Genomic DNA, 22,700 nt, shown 5'->3' on the forward strand with positions numbered 1-22,700 from the left:
TTTTTCTTTCAGCCATTAAAATTCAGATTCTTATTGCAGTGAAGCTTCTGACATGTTTTTATTTCTGGAACACAGAATTATTTCTGGCTCTTTACATAATTCTTGTATTCAGGAGGTTATTCACAATGACTGAAATTACAATGCACTAAAATAGTTACCAGATAAACAGAACACTGAAAAGCAACAATGAGATTTTCAAGGCTTCTAACATGAAAGGCAATAATAAGACTCCCTTTGACTTCAGTGGGAGCAGAATTCCATAAGCACAAGTGCAGAAATCCTGCTTTATGTATTTATCAATTTGCAAGTGTGCAAAGATAAAAGGAGAAAAGGATTATGAAAAATATTTGAACAGCAAACCTCTCCCTATTATTAGCACAAGAAATGCCTTAGAACAAGGATACAGAAAGTGAAAACTTCACAAGAATGAAGAACATGGGCATAATATTGAGCAATTCTTTAAAAAGAGCAATTAAATATTTGAATTTTGAAATAAAAATTTTAAAAAAATCTTTTAAATAGGACATAAAAAGTAGAAAATGTCATTTGAATAACTGCTGATAAAAAATGCTATGGTAGTAACACACCTTAAAAATAAACGGTATGCAATTTGATATTCATTAATGTAATATTCTTTTTAGAGCACAAAAAAGGTGATCAATACCCTGCAGATGTGGTCAACAATGAAACTTCACACAACAATTAAGAGTGCAATTCCTGATCATATTATTCACCTGACAATTACTGTTTTCCATTATACCTAACCAGTGATACCTAACACGCATCTAAACAACATTTAGAGTCATTTTTCACTAGCAACTCTTTGGGTGATGAAATGGGGAGAATTAAAAAGAAAAAAATTGGTAATTCTGAGATGCAGAGGAAAAAAGGCAATGGAAAATTATACAAGACTGGTTAAGACTCCTGTGGAACACATTATTATTCAAGGATACTCCTTCAGAAGTCAGGGAGTAGAGATTCGGTATTCTCAAAATTTTAACAATTACAAAAGACTGCACACTACCTTCTAATCATACAAAGTGTTTTTCTTCCCAAACGAAAAAACAGTGTCCATGATTCTTTTAATATTTAAGATACTGATTTATATTCAAAGCAGCTGCTGGGTTTTGTTGTTGTTATGGATATAGCCACACAGGGAATGCTCCCCTTGCAACTCATTATGTCTGTTTGATCTATTGTTATGAGGAAGTAGTGTATTGAAATTTATACTAATCCTGTCCTATGAAGTATTAAAAAAAATAGAATTTTTAATAAATACCTAAGCACTCTTTATATGCAAGGCTAATCAGCAGGTGGATTATCAAGAACACTGAGGCAGTGCAGAGAAAAAAATCCTTCCGTTCTTCAGTGTCTTGTATTCAGTTTAGCTTTTTAATATTCGAGTATGTAGCTTGTGCCTTTAATAATATAAGAGCTGGACAACAGCTAACTTTATGACTGATATAATTAATAGCAACAAACAAGTCTGTTCTTTTACAGCAACACTGTCTTTACACCTTAAGCCCGTAAGTCAGGTGTCACAATGCTATGGTAATAGATTTAAGAACAGCAGATTAATTATTTTTCAAGAAAACAACCTAAATTAGTATGTTTTACCATTACTGCTCTAATGCATAATTGCATTACCATATTCACACACAGTGTAACAACTGTTTCTTATCTTACCTGCCACTACAGAGAAGCCAACGAGCAAGAGAATAGTGAGGTATGATCTTCTGTATGACACTAGCCATTACCATGGTAACCACCAACTGTACACCTATCACACCCTGTAGAGGAATAAGTTAATAACAAGTCAGTATGTATTTTGGAACAGTGCTGAAGTACCTTTAAAAAAAAAAAAATTAAAAACACCTTGTATGATATGACAGTTTTCAAGAAATCCCCTGGAACTTGCTATAGTCAGTTACACGCTTCATCGAAGGGAAAAGGCATCCCCAGGTCACGATGCCAGTAACGTTATGTCCCCTGTTTCACAGGCTGTAAGGCCACATGTGGACGTGGCATTTCACAAGACATTATGCCTTAAAATTACATCACTGATTACAGTCTTGGTTTTTGTGGTCTCTTCAGTTCTGACACGATTTAACAGCTGACACTGCACAAACCCGCTGGAATTAACAGTAATTTACAACATCCACGTCATGAAATTTAAGCCTCTGATTAGTGCAGAGCATTTGCTCCTCGCTGAACTCCAGGCAGAGGTGGGGAAGGGAGGGGAGGGGACACAGGAATCAGCACAGCTTCACTTTAACGTCCAACTCTTGATCAGGATCCGGCACTTCAGCAGCGCCAGCAGTAATCTCATTCCCAGTCACTCAGCACGCTTTAATTCTGACTATTGGTTGTTGCCAGTTTGTTGTGTTTTTTTTTTAAATAAAGCAACTTTAAACTTCGAAAGCTAAATAACAATGAGTGAAATGTTGCATCTTACTACTTTTATTCTGCACATGAAATTCTATCAGCTAACACCATTAAAAACCAGCATGAAGCATGTACACCATATTTCCTCTATTTACATGCAAGATATTCATACCTAAAACATCACAAGCAATAGTAAAAAGTATCAAATACAGATATGCAAGGGAAATTTACAAAAACATGCAAGTGAAAAGACACTAAAAATCAACCAAATAAGCTATTTCCACTCTTTTAAACTGTTTTTCAGAATACTTTTTCATGGAAAGGAATACAGATACTTTTTCAATCAGCACACAAAATGCCACATTTAAGTGGCGGCGTATAAAAGTTCATACTCACTTCCATTCTTAGATACCAACTTTTGGATATCACTAGTTACTAACGATACACTGAAGACAAACTATTTCCCTCTGTAGTTGTAGAAGCTGGGAATTACACTTCACTAGCTTTGTACTCATGCAGTGTGCTATGGAAGGTCAGGAGGCAAAAGTATTTCTACGTATGGAACCAGTATGCAATTAGCCATTGGCAAATAAAACACAGATTAGCTCATACACTTGAGAAACATTTTCTCCAAAATTCCCCAAAGGAAGAAGTAAGATTCGTCTCTCAAGAACACCTCACTAAGCAGCAGTACTGCCATTGTTCAAACACACCCTCTCCCACCTAGCATACCTGTTCTCTTGGAGGAAATTTAACCACACGTTATTTTTACCAGAAGCTTCTCTCAATGTAAAGATAATCTGGGAAAGGAAAGAGCAATTCTGACAGAATGGTGAAACAGCTGAGGTTGGAAGGGACCTCTGGAGATCAGCTAGTCCAACCTCACCTGCTAAGAACAGGGTCAACTAGAGCAGGTTGCTCAGAGCCATGTCTTCAGTCAGGTTTTGAATGTCTCCAAGGACGGAGACTCCATAACCTCTCTGGGCAACCTGTGCCAGTGTTTGACCATCCTCACCTTCAATAGTTTTTTTTCTTTCTTATGTTTCAATGGAATATTCTGTATTGTGCCCGCTGCCTCTTGTCCTTCCACCGAGCACCACTGAGAAGAGTCTTGCTCCACCTTCTTTATTCCTCCTCATCAGGTATTTATACACACGGGTAAGATGCCTCTTGAACTTTCTCTAGGCTCAGCAGCCCCAACCCTCTCAACCTCTCCTCGTACGACAGATGGTCCAGTCTCCTCATCTTCGTGGCCTTGTGCTGGACCTTCTCCTGTAAGCCCATGTCTCCCTTGTACTGGGGAACCCAAAACCAGACGCAGCACTCCAGCATCTCGCCAGTGCTGAGCAGAGGTGAGCACCTTTGTCAACCTGCTGGTGATTCTCAGCATAATGCAGCGCAGGGTGCTGTTGGCCACCTTTGCCACAAGGGCCCACTGATGGCTTATGGTCAACTTAATGATCTCCAGGACCCCCAGGTCCTTTCCTGCCAAACATTTTTCCAGGTGGACAGCCCCCAGCATCTACTGGTGCCTGGGCTTATTCCTCCTCAGGAATACCGACATTTCCCTTTGCTGAGCTGCATGAGATTCCTGTTGACTCGTTTCTCCAGCCTGCAGAGGTCCCTCTGAATGGCAACGCAACTACCTGACGTAGCAGCCACTCCAAGTTTTGTACCATCTGCAAACTTGCCGAGAGTGCACTCTCTTCCATCTTCCAGGTCATTAATGAAGATGCTAAATAACACTGGCACCAGTATCAACTCCTGGAACACATCACTAGTGACCTGCATCCAGCTGGACTTTGTGCCACTAATCACACCACTTCAAGCTCAGCATCTCAGCCAGGTTTTAGTCCACCTCACTGCTCACTTATCTAGTCCATACTTCATCAGTTTGTCTACAAGGATGTTAGAGCAGACAGTGCTGAAAGCCTTGCTAAAGCAAAGATAAATAATATCCACTTCTCCCCTTGTCCACCAAGCTAGTCATTTCATTGTAGAATGCTATCAAGTTGGTCAAGCATGACTCTCCCTTCAAAAATGCAAGCTGACTACTCCCAAACCCATCTTGTCTTCAATATGTTTGGATTTAGTTTCCAGGGTTATTTGTTTTATTACCTCCTCAGGGATCAAGGGGAGGCTGACCAGTCTATACTTCCCATATTCTCACTTACTGAAGACAGAAGTAACACTTGACCTCTGAAGTCCTCAGCAATCTCCCCTGATTGCCATGACCTTTCAAAGACAGAGTGAGGGTGGCCAAAGAGGGCGACATCACAACAACACTGGCCACTCCCTCAGCACTGGTGGGTGCATCCCATCAGGACTCATGGACTTGTGTATCTACAACTTGTTTAAATGTTCCCTAACATGATACTCTTCCATGGAAGGTAAGCCTTCATTGCTCCAGACTCTTCTACTGGTCTCAGGAGCCTGGGATTCCTTAAGACAAACTTTATAGTGAAGACCAAGGCAAAGGCAGCATTAGTATCTTGGTCTTTCCCATGTTCTTTGCCATCAAGTCTCCTGCCCCAGCCAGCAGCAGGCCCATGTTTTCTGTCATAATACATTTGCTGTTGATATACTTGTAGAAGGTCGTCTTGTTGCCATTCACGTTCCACATCAAACTCAACTTCAGGTGGGCTTTGGCTTTCCTAACCCCACCCCTGCATGCTCAGACAGTTTCTCCATATTTCTCCTGGGTGACCTGACCCTGCTTCCACCTCTTACATACTTCATTTCTATGTTTGAGCTTAGTCATGAGCTCCATGTTCATCCATGTACATCAGGATGGATTGTTCCTGAGCTTGGAGGAGGTGATACCTGAAAGCCAACCAGCTTTCCCAGACCCCTCTTCTCTCCAAGACCATATCCCATAGGATTCTTCCAAGCTGAGGCCTGATCAGGCCAAAGTCTGCTCTCCTGAAGTCTAGGATTGTGAACCTGCTACTTGCCTCGTTTCCTTCTCTCAGGATACTGAACTCTACCATTTGATGGTCACCGTAGCAAAGGCTTCACAACCTTCACATCACCAACCAATTCTTCCTTGTTTGCAAGTCTGAGGTCCAGCAGAGCACCTCTCCTCATCAGCTCCTCAATCACCTGTGTTAGGAAACTGCCATGAAAGCACACAAAAAATCTCACGGATTGCTTGTGCCCTGCTGTGTTGTCTCTTCAGAAGATACTGGGGTAGTTGGAAGTACCCTATAGGACCAGCGCCTGGAAAGCTGAGGATTCTTCCCATTGTCTAAAGAAGGCCTTATCTTCTACTTCTTCATGATTAAAGGCTACCTACAGCAGACACCTACAACAACATCACCCATGTTGCTCTGCCCTCTAGTCCTTACCCATAAGCTCTCAGATGGTTCATTATTCATCTCATGGCAGACCTCCATGCATCCCCGCTGCTCTTTCACTTAAGAGCAAGTCCCCCATCCTTGCTATCCCACCAGTGCTTCTAAAGGCCCTGCATCCATCCATGGCAGCACTCCAATCATATGAACTACCCCATCACATCTTTGTTATCCCAGTGAAATCGTAGCTCTGCAACTTCATACAGCCCCCTACTTTCCCATTTCCTCCCCATGCTGCATGCATTAGTGTACAGGCAGGTCAGAGATGCACCCAAGTGTGCCAGTTTCCCCAGAGAGATACAAAAGCTTCTCCCCCATAAGGCTGGCCTCATTATCTGTGTACAGGTATTTCCTTGTTTGTGTTTATATACTTGTGTGGGCCCCCTTCTGCCCTGTTTAGTTGTTTTCAAAGACTCCTCTCCATATCACCCTGTGTCCTTTGCTTACCAACTCAGTCCACCTCTTTTTCCTCGATTTGTGAGTCATCATCTCCTCCCTCTCTCAGTCCTAGTCTAAACGTCTCCATATCAGTTTGGCCAGCCCGTTGGCAAAGATGCTTTTGCCCCACTTGGTCAGGTGGATGCTGTCCCTTCCTAGCAGTCCTCGAACCTCAGAGAGGGTTCCTATGGTCATAAAAGCCAAGTCCCTGCTGTCAACAGCTGCTGTGCAACCAGCTGTTAACCTACAGAATCCACCACTCTTCGTCCACCTTCCCCCTCCTCACAGCAATATCTTCTTTGGTCTTAAATACTGTACTAAGGAAAGTTCTTCTCTTTTCTCCCTTCAACGCTTTTTTTTTTTCCATTTAAATAAATCAGAAATTGTGTCAATAATGCTTTTATGAAAAATTATAGGCAGATGAAGCGTTGTAGGTGATGTCCAGTATCATCCTTAATAAAACATGATGAAGGGAGATTAAGATAGCATAAATTACCTTTCAGCATGTGTAAACACTTTCAATATGTTATCACACATCTCAAAGTGTCAAGTATCATCTAGAAGTACTTGTTACTTTTTTGTAACTTGAAATAACACCTTTGGGTTTGGTGGGGTTTTTTAGATATCATTAAGTTTCTTTAGTACTCAAGCCTCTCTTTGCTAACCCCTCCTCCCTCCTTGAAATTCCTACTGCTCCTTTACATTGGTGCCATCAATTCTTTGAGGTACCTCAAAAAGTAAGACCTCACTTTTGCTTATGCTCCATGTCACCAAGACCAGGGATCAGGATTAGGACTGAAAGCTCTATGATGTATTATTTTAAGCACTCTACCTTTATTAAGGATTCTTTGCATCTTGGAGTCCCATGCATAAGATTACTCAAACCAATTCCCTAGCTAAGGGGAAGTATACTTAAAATGGAAGGAAGTGTTATTAAAACAAGCTGTCTGCATAATATATTTGATATAATTACTAAATTGCTTAGGAAGTATACACTCTTTAATTTGTTTACAAAACAAACCATGCACTTTAAAATCAAATGTTTATTCTGACCACCTCATGATAAGCCTAAGTGCTTCCACCCAATGTGGGAGAGAAATCATTGTCCCTCCATCTAGCCTGCCTACTAAGCCGTGATCCTCGGAGTTTCTCAGCGTAAAGTTACATTAATATTTCTCTAGAATAAAGTTTTTATTAGGATGACTGCCTAATCAGGTGCCAGTGTGTCTCTTCAATTACTCCTAGGGCTTCCTATTTGTAAGGGAAAGACTCAAGATAACAGGAGGGAAAATGATGCAAATCAAGGCAGTTTTTTTTTTAATACAGGGTAGGAGGTCCACTAGCTGAGCTAATATACTTATAACAGTTATTTTTTTATACAGGGTAGCAGGTCCACTAGCTGAGCTAAAACACTTACAATTCAACAGACTATTTAAAAGTGTACCTACAGAAACCCATTTCCTTACTCAAATGAAGGCTGCAAGTTGTAACTGAACCAGTTAGGATCATTTAGTCTTAAACCACTTAATGTCTCTCTGCATCCTCCCCGCCCCCTTTCACTAGAAATTCAGCATACTCACTCCCATAAAGGTTACTGCTGTATTTCTTAAAGTTAGAAATACCTACAAAAATATTTCAGCTTACAACTGAAAACAACCTAGCAGATTTTACGCCATTATTTTTTTTTTTTTTAATTAAAAAACACAACAATGATATCCCTAATCTTAATTTTAAATCTGACTTTGTGGTGGAAATATCCTTCTGGTATTTTTCTACAAGCAATTAAAAAAATGGATATACCCACTCACTTGATCAGGGAATTTTTCTCTTGATTCCTGAAGGTTAGTAATGAACCACGAGCAATATGTTAACAGAGTAGAGCTGTCACATGAAATTAAAAAATTCCACTGTGTTAATCTTCTTGCAATCAGCCAAGAACACATGGCACAGGAATATAGTAGGTGATATGCCCACTCAAAATAACATGCTATGTGCAAAGCACAACATTTTGCCAACACCACTCTTTTGCCTGTACATGGTTACACACTACTTACATGTTTATTAATACACTCTGGAAAAATCTACAGCACCCCAAACTACCTGTTACAACACTAGAACACATCTTCCCTGCCCAAACCCACAAAATACAGGGTTCATTTCAATTCAGGCTCTGTCTAGATCAAGTCTCCCGCATACTTTTAAGTCTTCCCATTACCGCTAGTATCAGATTAAATTCAAAACCACTCGTTTCAGGAACACAAATGAAGATTAGGTGTTGGTTCCCAGCAATATCTTATATCCTCTACTTGCCACCCTCTAAATTAGAGGACACAGAGCTTAGAATTTAGCCAGAAATCCACACCTTAAACAAAAAATCTAGCCCTGCTTAACAGAGTATGATAGGTGTTTGAGGGAGAAGATGCCCAAGGGCAAAGTCCACGATCACCTGGGGGTTTTGAGGGCCTCTGGTGAACAAAACCTGCAACCCATCAATCCATGTGATCTGTGATAAAGTAATTGAGCACACGATCATTGACAGGCTTAACTCAAAAGTAATAGAAGCATTATTCACCTCTTAGAGATGGGGGATTGCTGCACAGACGAAATAAAGTGTCCGCAGTTCCAGAACAGTTTGTGGAAAATGACATTATTTCAACCCATTTCGTAAGACCTTCAGCACTCTCTGATTCCATGTCCCTATCGTGCTTCAGTTTCACAGCTTGGAATTTGAAATCCAAATTCAAGATGCTGGAGACAGAAGTCAGTATCTCACTGGTCAGAGACACTTCTGTCAATCTGTATAATGCTGAGAAGCACTCGGCCCAAAGAAAAGACAACTACGTGAGACAGTTAAGTCAGTTTCTCTGCAAAACAGAGGCTGGCAAGCAACCTCACTGTCAGAGATGAGACTGAAATAGTACAACCATGTAGGGACTACGCTGTCTAATAAACTGCAGTCTGGCTGTGTTTCTGTGGCAGAGGAATGTCTTTGGTTAGAGGTGTCTTGGAAGTCTTGAGCACTGTGCTCAGTTCCAGGACCTTCAGTGAGTACGGCATTCTTACTTTGGCTTGTGCAACACAGCATGTTTTACAAGAAAACTTTTAATAAAACATAGCAGAGAATGAGTAAGTGGTCTACAAGAGAAGTGTTAGCAGCTACAGTAAAGGGAAGATTGCCAGATTTCTTAATATCATGAAAAAGAGATGCCAAGTCCAAAAGGCAACAGTATAAGGTTGAATGAAGTATAATCTGGACTTTGGTTTTCACCGTCTACACCTTTTATACTACATACCTGGAGACACAGTTGCTGATAATTAGGAGAACAAAAAGTAAGAATAAGCAATTAAGATAAAGTTACAATACTCTTATCTACAAGTTAAGTGTACTCATAATACGCCGACAGCTATTTCAGATTAGTAACCAAGAAAAACCAAACAAATTTTTAAAAGTACTTCCGCCTAAAGGACATTTTTCTTTTCATCATGAACTGATTTACAGAATGTGCAGAGCAAAGATAGCCAAGGTTAATAGTTTTATGCCAAGACACCACTCCAGTCTCCTCACTTTGACCTTGCCCAAGGTTATTCTCCCACACCTGTAGTATTGGCAGTATCTAGGTCAGGGTTTGCCCTCTTTTTTCCCCCACCACATACCCAGATATTACAAATAATTCAAACACCTAGCTTTACACGGGACTTTGAAACTACTTGTTCTCTAACAATAACCACCTCCTCCATTGCAAGGCGAGGGCCTTGAGCTGGAGCCAACTGCCGTATGCACCAGAACGGCAGTAGCAGTACAACTGCATGCCTGAAAAAGCAGCTCGTAGAATCCAGTTTACAACTTCACCTTCAGAAATGCAATGCCAGTTACGTACTTTCTGAAGTGGCAAGTCTTGTAAAAACAAGATTTTTACACAAGTGCACTGGACTATTCTATAGATGCTAATTCAGGGTATATCAATCTCTTTCAATGGTAGCACACAAAGATACTAACAAGGTTGTGAATTTTCAAGTAAGAAATGGAAAAACTTTTATATTAGTAGCGACCAGCAAGATCTCTAGGAGAATATTACAAACACTCTTATCTTCTGCAACTCCAAAAGTGCAATGGTATTTGTGAAGCCTAGAAGCTAAATCGATACAACCTATTTGAAATGCCATTTAATTGATGACACGTTATTGCCCTTGCGATTAGGTAAGACTTCTCCATACGCAAAATTTTCTCCATATGTATATGTCTGTACTCAAGCTGCAGCTTGCAAAAGCAAGACAGTGCTCTCCTGCAATATATACACAATTCAAACTTGTTCGCTAAACAGTAGAAAACATTATGTGGGATGGCCAAAGAAAAGCGAGGTCACTGTACGAAGTCTTAAAATGAATGCTTCCTGTGAAAAAGACTACTTTCACAAAATACCTACAGTCAGAATGATAGCTTGTATAGTCGGCAATCTGAGGCAGTTCAAATCTTACGATCTGTAAAAGTCAGACATTTACAAAGCTAATTCTGGGAAAGAAATCTATGCCAAGAGACCTCTTCAAAATTGGGATTTTTTTGTTGTTGTTGTTTTTTCATGGCCAAGTTTTCCCTGAATTTGTATTTTCCTACCCCTACCACTGTTTACAACACAGCAGAGATGAACAAAAGACGCATAAACTGGCATGAAGAACATACAAGGAGTTCGGGACTCCCACCAAACTGCTCACCTTCGCGGGTCTCTCCCACCCAAAGGCCGCTTCCCTCTTGACCAGCGTCTTTCCACATATTCAAAGGAGATCCATAAACTGCTAGATGGAAGCAGTCACCAGCAGCATGACTCCCTTTGAAACAAGGTGTTTTGTTTAAAACCAAAACTGCATTCCAGTCATCTGACTGTATTTTACCTGACAGTCTTGCTTCTTTTTCCACTGTGGCTCTCCAAGCACAAATATTACAGAGCTAGCCATCATTAGGCAAATCAAGTTATTGCTATAGAAATCTCATGACCGGAACAAGGGCATTTATAAAATCGCCGAATTATCATTATTACTGAAGAAGTCAATACAGACTGTCTGTTACGCAGAACACCAATGCATATCCAACATATTATTAAATTACAAGTAAAACTAGTTCAGAGAACTGATCTACTACAAAGGAAAAAACAAGGTTATATTCTATTATTACTATTCAAAGATTTTAAAAATCTAGTTTGCCCATACTTCCCCAGTTAACACAAATAGGAACTATGGAAGCTCTCGCTCTCCAGAACATTTGCTTTTTAAACAGCAGGCTCTGCCATTACAAGAATCATTCCAAGTATAAAAAGTGAAAAGTCTTTAATGCCTCTGCTGAACAGTCTACAACACCGTGGCATTACATAGTATTAAGATACTTGTGCAGAATTTAAAGTTGCGAGCATAACTGGCATTGCAACTACATAAATGAGCCCTGGCGGTCCCAACTTGGCAGAGTGCTGCCAGTAAATTGTTTTCATGACTTGATTTATCAGCCTCTTGATGCGAAAGAAGCTGATGAACATTTCATTCTCCTGTTGCTTTGGAACTGGAGAACACAGCTTCCAAACAGCATAAAAGCACACTATCGTCTTTTGACCTTGCTTACGTCATGGAATCACGCACAAAGATTATTTGTCCACACTGCCAGCAACTAGCAAAGAAAATTGGACCTGATTCTTCAACCCCATCAGGCAACAGAAGCAAGCACTCGGTTTGTTTAAATAAGGACCTACACCGAGAGGAAAAGCTGTATTTGCTCACAATTTTCCAAAAGTAGCTTCCAATACAGAGCTAGACAACAGCACCCATGCACTCGCATAAATGACAGGAGTCTCTCAAGAACTTTTGATTAAATATTCTAACCTCTACAGAAAAGAAGGAAAAAAAAAAGAATGGAGGAAAAGACATAACGAGGAAAAAAACCACACAGTTCCTTTCAGATTTCAAAACACACACTATCAAAAAATACCTTAGCAGAATCAGGTGATTAAATCTTTAAGTATTAGAACCGTTAAAAGTCAGATTTTACTGAAAGTGTAACTCTGAAGTGTATTCCCTAAGCAAGACTTCCATCATTTGAGCAAACACTACGTCGCCGTAGTTAAAATGACCCATTGACTTTTATATCCATATGGAAGACAAACACATGCATTAATGGCACATACAAAATACGTTTTTATTCTGCACTCATGGATCCCTGTGGTGCTCCATATATCTCATACCTGCAAAATAAGTATGTTAAAAGCAGAACCAATCAACTCTAGTGTTTTAAATGGTAACTAAGACCCAAAATTCAGCACATCTTTATAGCGAAGGAGGTCCATTCGTGAAACACTCAGCCTCCTCTGTTTAAGCTACGTATACCCAACAAGCTGACGTCCTCAGCAGCAGTTACACCAGTCAAAGTTTGCTCTTCTGTTACTGCCTCCACCACGAGAAGTTCGTTTACTGTGCGTTATGCCGCGTACCGTAACTTGTGTCCGCGCTACAACATCTGTCGAGAAAAGCAATCTGAGGCGGGATTTTTCACAAACCCAGCATACTCAGGTGCTGCCACAGCACACACTGCAGCTGCGACGTAACCCAGAGGACTGAAAATCAACCGGCAGCACGGCGAACCAAAGCGTTCGGCAAAGGGTTCCGGATGCATTCCAGGCCGCAGCCGGTTAAACGATCTGTTTACAGGGGGGCCTACGGGAAACGCGAGCAGGCGGTCCCGCCCGCTTGTGAAATCACTTCTTAAACCTGATCCAGACCACGAAGCGTAGCAGCGGCTCGCTCTACCTCTCGGCGGAAAAGCAGCGAGGAGGGGAAACAACCGCTGGGAAGTGACAGCGCCTCGGTGCGAAGCAAAGGGCACGGCGCTTCCCCCGGGAGCGCCAACAACGGGGATCAACGGTCTCCCCATCCTCACACCCCCCCACCCCCTCCTCCTCCTCCTCCTCCACCAGACGTCCCCAAACCCCCGGGCTCTTCCCGCAGCCGAGGCAGGCCGGGGGCGGCGGGACCTCAGCCCCGCGCCACAGGACATCAGCGCCGCGCAGCGAGCCCCCGACCCCAGGCCCAGCACGGGCGGCCCGGCCCGGCCCCGCCGCCGCCCCCCCCCAGCCCTCCGCGCTGCCCCGCTCACCATGGTGCTCGGGCCGGCCCCGCCCGCCGCCGCCGCTCCAGCCGCCCGGCCCGGCCCCGCTCCCAGCACATAAAGCCGCCGCCGCCCCGCCAGGCCCCGCCGCGCCGGCTCCCGCCCGGCGCACGCCTCGCCGCGGAGGTCACGCCGGGACCCCGCCAGCCCCAGGCCCGCCCCAGGCCCGCCTGAGCCGTCCAACCAACTGCCCGCGCGGAGGGGGCAGCGGCGAGCCGAGACGGCGCCTCGGCGGCCACCCCCGCGCCTGCCGTTCCGCCCTCCCGGGCGGAGGGGAAGGCGGCGAGGGGAGGCGCCCGCCGGGGCGCGCCGCCGGCCGGTCCCTTTGCGCCAGGCCCGTCAGGCGTCGCGGGGGGCAGCCGGCGGCGGGCGGGGCGCCGGCGCGACCCCGGTCACGTGACGCGGGCAGCCGCCCGGCGCGCTGGCTTCTCCGCCGGGCGGCGGCGGCGGTGGCGGCCGCCGGGAGAGTAAACGGGGACGCCGGGAGAGCAACGGGGACGCCGCGGGGGGGGGGGGGGGGGGGGACGACCGGTGCGGAGGTCCAGCGGCGGTACGAAGGGAGGGGAGCGGGGAGGGAGTACGGCGGCGCATCCGCGCATGCGCCGTGGTCGCTCGCTCTCTCACCCCCCCCACCCCCCCGGTGCGGTCCGGGCCGGCGGCGCCGACGCGCATGCGCAGAGCTGGAGGATGAAGCCGGAAGTACTGCGGCCGCGGGGGGGGGGGGGGGGGGCGGCCCCGGAGGCCGCGCGCCGCCAACGGCCGTTGGCGGCGCGCGGCCTCCGGGCCCCCCCCCCCCCCCCCCCCCCTCCCCGCGGCCGATGGCGGCTGCGACTCTGCCCCGGGAGAGAGCGGCGGTTAACGGTGATCCCTGAGGGCCGCGAAGGCGCGGCCAGGCCTTCCGAAAAGCCTTCCCCGCCCGGAGGGGCCGGCAGGCGGCTCTGAGGAGAGCGGGGCCCGCCGGTGCGCCGCGGAGGCGGGAAAAGGCGCGGAGCCGTTGGTACCTGAGGGAGACGTGCATGAGGGAGACGTCTGCCCTCCCGCAGCTCTTCCGAGGCAGAACGATACTCGCCCTTCCATCTCTGCTCCGCTCGCCGCGTCGTTCCTGTCGCAAGAGCGGTGGCAAATCGTCCTGTCTCCGACTGAAACGGCGAAACCGCTTTGCTGTCAAATCCTCCCGCTTTAAACCTGCCGCCGTGGTCCGTCACGCCTGAGCTGGAAGCTGAAGAGCAAGCCTTGTGCTTGAATGGCTAGACAGTATTTTTGTAGAAAACGTTTATCTACGTCTGTTGTTATTTTGACAAGCTTGACCTGCCTTTTGGAGAATCCCAAGAGGCGGATTCGCAGTGAATCTAAATCTCGCTCCACACACGAATACCTAGGAAAAGATAATTTAGTACCATCTTAACAACTGTCAAGGAGACTTGTAAACTCTGACACTCTGACATTTTTAATTGTTCCTTTGAAATAACGTGGCGGCTAAAAGGAAAAAAACCCAACAAAACGCACGCAACATCACAATAATAAAACCATAGAGCAAACAGACTTCAAAGGAAATCCTCTCAGATACCAGAGATGACAGCACCAAGGGCAAAGACAAGACACTTTTGACCTATTCAAACCGTTTCATTTCAGTCAACAAGTCTTGGGCCTCCCAATCTATTAACGCTAATTAGGTGACTTTTGTGGCAAATGCAGCATGGGTAAAGAAGAGCACCGTCGACTTAAGAAAGTAACAAATTCAAAAAGCATTCTGTTTACACCGTTAATCGTGTGTTCCTGGCATACAGAGAATACTGAAGAAAATTAGTAAGTTCTTCAAAAAGCAAAGTTACAACTGAAAAACGTTACTCTTGTTAGCGTAGGAGTAGCAGGAGATCAGATGCATTTGGAGAGCAATTGATTTGAGACACATTTAACACTTCTGAACGTAAAAGTCTCAAAAGCACGTGTCCTTTAAAGGAAATGCGTAACTTACCTGTGGAACTCTCTGGCATGAGATTTCATCGCTGATAAGAATTTGGTGGCATTTTATGAAAAATAAGCAATCGAAATTGATAGCAAGCAGAGCTGTTTCATTAACCGAAACAAGAATTATGTGTTGGTTGGCTTGAACTCTTAACAAGCATGAGTTTAGAGCCCTAGTATTTTATTTCTAGTATTGCTTAAAGGGCCTTTAACAAAAACAATATCCACACAAAAACGAGGCCAAAGTTGTTGTAATCACTGTGCAAAAATGGATTTTTTGAAAGGATTTGTACGGGCTGAGTCGGACCCTTGCAGCGAGCAAGCTAAAGAAGATTGTCCCATGCGTTATTGAGTGCCACTGATGCGAACGCCGTCTCACCTGCGCTGGTGCTCTCCCAGGCCCTCTCATCTCACACAGAGGGCAAGTTTTAAGAAACCTGTTAGTGCAGACACGGCCTTGCTGCCCGTGGCACCTGGATACAAGGCTGGGTTAAGCGGAACACGTATGCTTCGTTCTTCAGGAAACGGGCAAGGCTCCCCAAAAATGCCTAGCCATTTCTAGACTGTCAAATGTGTACTCAGCAGCCTCTCCGTTCTCTTCATTCCGCATCGCTAAATTCTCTTTTCCTCCAGGTTACCATTTCCTCCCCCACGCCAAGTATTCTTTAACCTCCTGTCCTGGTTTCGGCAGGGATAGAGTTAATTTCCTTCCTAGTAGCCGGTGCAGTGCTGTGGTTTGGATTTAGGATGAGAACAAAGTTGATAACACACCGATGGTTTAGTTGTTGCTGAGCAGTGCTTACACTAGGCAGGGACTTGTCAGCTTCCCATGCTCTACCGACTGAGAAGGCTGGAGGTGCACAAGAAGCCGGGAGGGGGCACAGCCAGGACAGCTGACCCCAACTGGCCAAAGGGACATTCCATACCGTGTGACGTCATGCTCAGTACATCAACTGGGGGAAAGCTGGCCGGGGGGGCCGCTGCTCGGGGACTGGCTGGGCATCGGTCAGCAGGTGGTGAGCAATTGTACTGCGCATCACTTGCTTCGTGTATTATTATCACATTATTATAATTTTCTTTCAATTATTAAACTGTTTTTATCTCAACCCACGAGTTTTTCTCACTTGTGCTCTTCCAATTCTCTCCCCCATCCCACCAGGGGTGGGGGAGTGAGTGAGCAGCTGCGTGGTGCTCAGTTGCCGACTGAGGTTAAACCACGACACCTCCACAGGAGAAAATCCATTTTTTTCATAACATGCAATGTGTTGTATGGCAACTAGCATGACTTAAACTCTGCTTAGGTCTAAGCAGACATAAGCTTGCCAGTTTTGCTGAATGCATGCTGAGATCGCATCATTAGGCGTTCAGAAAAATGTTCCGCGTGTAGGAAGGAGAAGGACTCACAACGCTGACGAGCTCTGAGAACATTTTCATTACAATCTCTACAGGCTCCTTCCTTAAGCTTGGCGTTAGAGCTGATCGCTGTCCCACCTTCTTTACAAAGAGTATTTCCACTGCCGTGATTTGAGACGAGCTCTTTCATCAGCGATTTAAGTGCGTGTAACCGTAGCGAGGCTGTGCCACGGGTCTTGTTCTGCTGCCGTGGCCACATGGGTAATGACTTTCAGCTAAGAGAGTGAGGGAGACAACATCAGCTTAATCAGATTTAGTGAGACAACATGACCGTTCCTCGTGATGTCACAGTTAATGTGTTGTCAGGGATCGTTCTCACTTTTGTATCCAGCAGACCTGTACATCGTTGGGGCTGTAAAGGAAGCTTAACAGGGCAGTGGCACAATTGTTTCTCATCTCCAACACAACTACGTTATGAAGTAACTTTGCACTCTCTAGTACGGCAGCAGCTTTGCTCCCGAGAAAGGCAGAGTCTCAAGGAAATGGAGAGGAGGAAAACTTCTACCAAGGAGATTCCCTTTTTTCAAGTCAAGTGCTAAGGGGATCTAATCTCATGGTTGTCTGTGGGACAGTACTTTGCTGTCAGAAGTTGGAGGGTTTCAGTGACTTCCATCTGATCCTTGTCATTTGAAAGTGATAAAATCTAATAAACGTTTTTGAAGGTGCATTTTATCTCACAGCTTCCCACACAGCAGACAGCCCAAGAAGTCTTCCTCTGGAAAACGAGCCCTGGAAGGAGTTGAAACGCTTACAGACACTTGAGAAATCTGCAGTGTAATGTCAAAGCAAGGCAACCAAGCTGCTGAAACAAAAAGGAATATTTATTTTATTATAATACCATCTGCAGTCCCTAGATGACAGGATGGTAAGCAGAAGGTAAGTTTAGATCAACAAAGGCCAAGTCACCTAATCAAAAAAAAAAAGAATGCAGTTACTTGGCGACATTTTAGAGCAAGTTGCGGGGAAGAGTAAGAGCTCCACTTCCTATGATATGCTGTGGTTTGAGTTGTCTGGCATAAGCCAAAACATAAAACAAAACTAGAAATTTCTTGTGTGGTTCTGAATCAAGCACAGAGACATATTTAAGGAACCTCTTCCTGCGGCTGCACCGTTGTTATTCCACAAAGGGTGAACAAGAGCTGCTTGAAGAAGTGAACGTTCCTGTCTATTTTCCTAGATCTGTGGAAGTTCTGCCTCTCGTTGGATCTATGAGAAAAATTAAAGAGCATCTTTGCTTGCTGTGAAGAATTTGTTCCACGGAGTGAAGCAGAGCCAGCTGCAAGACTTCTGAAAGTGGATATGAAATGTAACACCAGGTTTATCACTTAACAGTATATCCGTAAATCTTACGGTTCACATTTGGATGGCCTAAATACCTCCCGAATCTCTCTGGCTAATTATTGAAGAGGTTTAACTGTCTCGAGAGAGAGTCGTTCGGAGGTCTGAATCGGATACTGAACAGTCTGGCCCCTAATCACCCACTGAAACTTGGGTGCAATTTTGGCAATCTGAAAACTTCCCCGTATTTTCCCTTGTCCTGTCAAAGCCCTGAATGCGCCAGTAGACGTTACTCTCCCTTACCAGTACCGTGCCATGGGCATCTCTCAGGTATTTGGCATTAGAGTTTACCCACCAGGTGAAGGAAGTTGCTATTATTCTGTGAACAGGAATTTGAGATAAAGCCGGGGCTGACCTTTATGTTAAGTTCTTTTAAAATCGCTGGGTTTCTCTATAGGTGAATAGATCCCTGTAAATATGTGAAAATTTACAGTCCTGTATCAATACAAAGTTATTTGTGAAGGGAACAACAGGAACACGTCATTGCAATGTGTTCTGTTTATTCTTAACTTTGGGGTTTTTGGGATACTTTCCATTTTTGCAGGGTGAAGACTATTAAGACACTCACTTAAAGCCTAATGGAACACATGAGAGGATATTGAAGAAAAAATGGTGGCAAAACCATCAAAATCTGTTCCAGAGAGGGCTCATTAGTTTCTTTTTTGGAAGACAGCGTGTCAGACTGGAAAGTTTCCATTTAGATGAATAATTCTGAATCTTCTGAGTAAAATAAAAATATTCCCCAGCATTTTAAAATAAAAACATAGGCATTTAGCATACAAAATGGGAGGGGGTTTACTTGGTGGTTCTTTTGACTTAGGTGGGTGGCTGCTCAGCTTATTTCAACTAGTTCTGTGAATAGTGGGGCTAATGAAGCTTGTTTTCCTGTGGATTTCTGTCTCATGATTGATAGATTAGAAATGCAAGTTTCTGTTTTAAGAGTGTGGGGCGTTTACAATGTCTCTGGCCTACAATCAGGCAGTGTAATTGAGAATTTTACTTTACAAATGTGTTTGATACAGGCCAGTGGGTTCCAAACTGAATGAAAAATCACTTACCATCGTACAAGCAGACGGATTCACACATCCGTGTGAATTTACATATGGCCACACTGCAGGACCATATATGCCTTATTTCCGCAGGAAATCAGACGGGAGAGAAAACGCTTTTATTTGTGCCAGCAGTGCGTTCATTTTACCTGTTTTTTCACGCGCCATAAGACAGAAAGTTACGACTACAAAGGCTGTGGGTTCGTTTTTGTATGCGTGTGTGTGTGTGTGTTTAGTAAGTCACCTCACAGGAGCTAGGTCTGGCCCGAGTTTTCTAGATATTAATCCCCACCCCCAACCTCTCTTGTCATGTTTTGAATTACGACCAAATTATTTCAACAGTGTGTGGAGGTACGTCTTTTTATATATTGGTTCCCATGGCTATGCCATGCACACACACATTCACAGACATACATATATATTTGCATAGAAAACTTGCGTTATCTAAACCACATGCTCTTCTAAATGGGAACACAACCGACGACAGACTAATCAAACTGTAGGCTCCAAGTTTGCCACTTAAAACAAGGCGCTCCTCATTTTATCTGCTGTGTGTCACTTCTGAAGTGGTTACTGTTCTGTTCAACTGAGCTAACTTGAAATGTACTTTCTGACAGTGAGCACACATTTCCTTTTTTTCCTGAAAAATCAAGTTACTGAGCTTGATGCAAGCAAGTGCATCAAGCAAGTGCCATCATCGGGGCAAGCAAGTGCCTTCTTGCTGAGGAGTGCGGCAGAGCTGGAAAGGCCTGTGGTGTGTTGTGACTTCACTTAACCACTACATGTTAACAGACTTGAAAAATAAATGTCTCTGGCAGTAGTATTTCCTTTTAAAAAGCACTGAGTGGTTTTAATGTTTTCTTCTTTGTACTGTACCTTAAGGTTTCATCTACGTTGTTTTAATATACAATATGTAAGTGTTTGAAAAATGAAGTCGTAACAGCAGCAATCAGAATGTGATTATATCAGCTATGGGCCAGTACATGCTACAGTTTCCCAGAGTAGCATTCGTGTGTAAAAAAACCTTACCGTGAGTGAGCGGACTACAAACTGGCAAAGTGTTCCAGACGTATAATGCAAAAAAGGTGATGTTTTTTGGTATTTTGGTATTGCAGCTAGCTGCAGATGATGAACAGCGCGCTCAAATCTGCAGTGCAAGTGGGGAAGAGAGCTCGTGCCGGTTTGCAGAAGTGGACCACTGAAGGTCTTGCAGGTCAGAAAGAGACTTTTAAAATCAGTCCTCTGCTTCACGGGGAAGCAGTGTAATGAGCAAAGTAACTCCGATGTGTTTGGAGGGTTGGGAGCGAGTTGACAGGAGCATTCTTCAAACGTTCGGCAAAAGTGCCATAGGCCTCTACTCAGTGTCTCGGTTCCTTGGGCGTCCAGAAATGTATTCCAAGCGCTGGCAAGTGTTATTACGAGCCTTCAGCTGATTCTGTTTGTAAACTAAAAAAAAAAAAAGAAAACGGAGACTTGACACTCCAAGAATGTTATTCTCCTTTACTTCTATGAATCAGATTAAATAAGCAGTGTTTGCAAGGCTCAGGACTAGGAGTCCTCCACCCTCTTTTGATACTCCGAGCACATGCCTCTGCGTTCCTCACAAGAGTGATGATTTGTGGAGCTGTAAACTGTGAAAGGGGCCCCGGGATGAATGACCGTGAGTGGGTGGGGATCAGGCAATGACATGTTCTTGTTCTAGTCCCATGCTGTCAAAGGGGAGACGAGGGTCAGGAGACAAGTTTTCCCCCGTCCCAGTTCCCTCTGCTAGAAGAGGAGATCAAGGTCAGTGATGAATCTTCTACTTCCCTGGGCTGTCTGGGAAGGAGACAGGGCTGGCTCAGTCAGCTGCGTACAGAGTGGCAAGGGCTGCACGCACGGAAAACCAAGCAGCCCTTTGTTTTTTATTTGTCGGCTCTGGCTACCTTTCCGACAACACCCAAACAAATCACGTCTCCGATCCTCTCTTCAGAAGAATCCCCAAAAGGCCAACGTCAGGAAACCTGTCACGCAGTGGGCCCTGAAGAAGTTTGCTGTCGTAGCTGAAAGCACTGCTGCCGTCTAATGAGTGAGAGTTAATAAAATGAAGTGGGAAACCAACGTGAGTTATGAAGCTCTTCCCTCACTAATGGGAGTTACCCAGTGTCCCATAGATGCTCATTATGTGGTGTTTATACCCAATAGTAAAGTCTTGCGTTGCTTCAGTAGCATTAGCTGGCAATGATGCTCTGTGATCGCAGAATAAAAGCTATCGAGGAGTTTTGTGGCCCGTACTTATTTACCTCTGTATGTTTTTTTCTCTTTCCTCTCTATCTCCCTAAGTCTATCAGAGTGTTATTTATTAGAGCAACTCTTCAGTCAGTTTAAAATAAAGGAAACCTTGAAAACATCTCCATGCAGGCTGATTATGAAGAAATAGGGATGTTAGCCTAATGGGCCAAATTAATCCCCGATGTAAATCCATTTATTTCAGCGCAGCTACACTAAGGATGAATGTGGGTCAAAAGTGTCTAAAATAAATGTAGTCGAGATGTAAGGCTCAAATTAAAAAGCGGAACAGAACAACGCATCTGTTGAGTGCTTTCAGCGGTGCCCTTGTGTGCCTTATTGTGATTCCAACGTCGCCCTGAGGTAAAAATGTGAAGAACTCTGCCATCCTTCTGTAATGTGAAGTGTCACAGAGGCAGAGTTAGCATTAGTTCTCTGGTACACAAAGGAGGGATCAATGAGTTTTATAAACTGGCTTTGGGTAAATGATGCTGAAACAGTCTGTGTTTCGGTGTTAACCGGGAGTACGCAGTTCTGAACGCCAGGACCCTTGAGTTTTGGGACACGTTTGAAAAAGCTGAATGTTTTCAGCCATGCCCTTCTAGTTCTCTGAGATTAAAAGGGAATAATGAGGTAAAAATTGAAAAAGATTTACAAAAAAGATAGAAATAGTTCTGCTGGCAAACTCTCTGCAATAGAGGTACCTCCTCTAAAATGATTCTCTAACAGCCTGCGATAGTATGGAGCACAGGAAAACTTAAACATACTGGAAGCAAGCATGTTTTTCATTCTTAAACATTTCAGCCTGTTTCCTAAGGAATTGAACTGTAACCGCTCTGTCTTTGTGTGTGAGTGTGTGCATGATAGTTTCGTCATCATTTCACCTGGATACTTTACAGCTCGTTGCCCAATTCCTGCCAAACCTGCCTGAAAGATACTAAGCCAGTGTCGGGAGGAGACCCTCGTTACGGCTACCAGCAAGGGTAGCGCTAGAATGTGAACTCGCCCCTTATTAAAGTCTACGTGGAAGAGCACGCTAAGTGCAGGCGAAGCGTCAGCTGGCCCTCATACCCTATTCAGACGTTAGCAAATCCAAGCACAAGGCACAAATACAGAGGAGAGCAGGCTTCATTAGCTCCGCTGCTAATGTGATGTTTGTACTCGGGCAAATTTGAGCCTGTCGTTTAATAGCGCCCTGGAAAAGAAAGCTGTCTGTTTTAAAGTCTTTTTTAGAATTTATGCACTGCCTTTTATGCAATAGTCTGTGAAGTGTTCTTCAGGAATCTTAAAGGCACGTCTGCACCTGGCCTTGCAGATACTCAGAAGTACATCTATATATAGAGAGAAATA

At 44.2% G+C, this 22,700-nt stretch overlaps 1 protein-coding gene across 2 annotated transcripts in view; it reads right to left on the reverse strand.

Annotated features, from left to right (window-relative positions):
- Positions 1 to 13,346, reverse strand: part of TMEM161B (transmembrane protein 161B) — a 43,659-nt gene extending 30,313 nt beyond the window's left edge. For both annotated transcript variants that reach the window (XM_076362399.1, XM_076362398.1), the window contains exons 1-2: positions 13,306 to 13,346; positions 1,687 to 1,790 (exon numbers count right to left, since the gene is read on the reverse strand). In XM_076362399.1, the coding sequence (XP_076218514.1) occupies positions 1,687 to 1,790; positions 13,306 to 13,308 (107 nt within the window). In that variant the 5' untranslated portion in view covers positions 13,309 to 13,346. The remainder of the gene's footprint in view (positions 1 to 1,686; positions 1,791 to 13,305) is intronic.
- Between the last annotated feature and the right edge of the window lie 9,354 nt (positions 13,347 to 22,700).

Source organism: Aptenodytes patagonicus, chromosome Z (genome assembly GCF_965638725.1).
Source record: "Aptenodytes patagonicus chromosome Z, bAptPat1.pri.cur, whole genome shotgun sequence".
NCBI classification, from domain to species: Eukaryota; Metazoa; Chordata; class Aves; order Sphenisciformes; family Spheniscidae; genus Aptenodytes; species Aptenodytes patagonicus.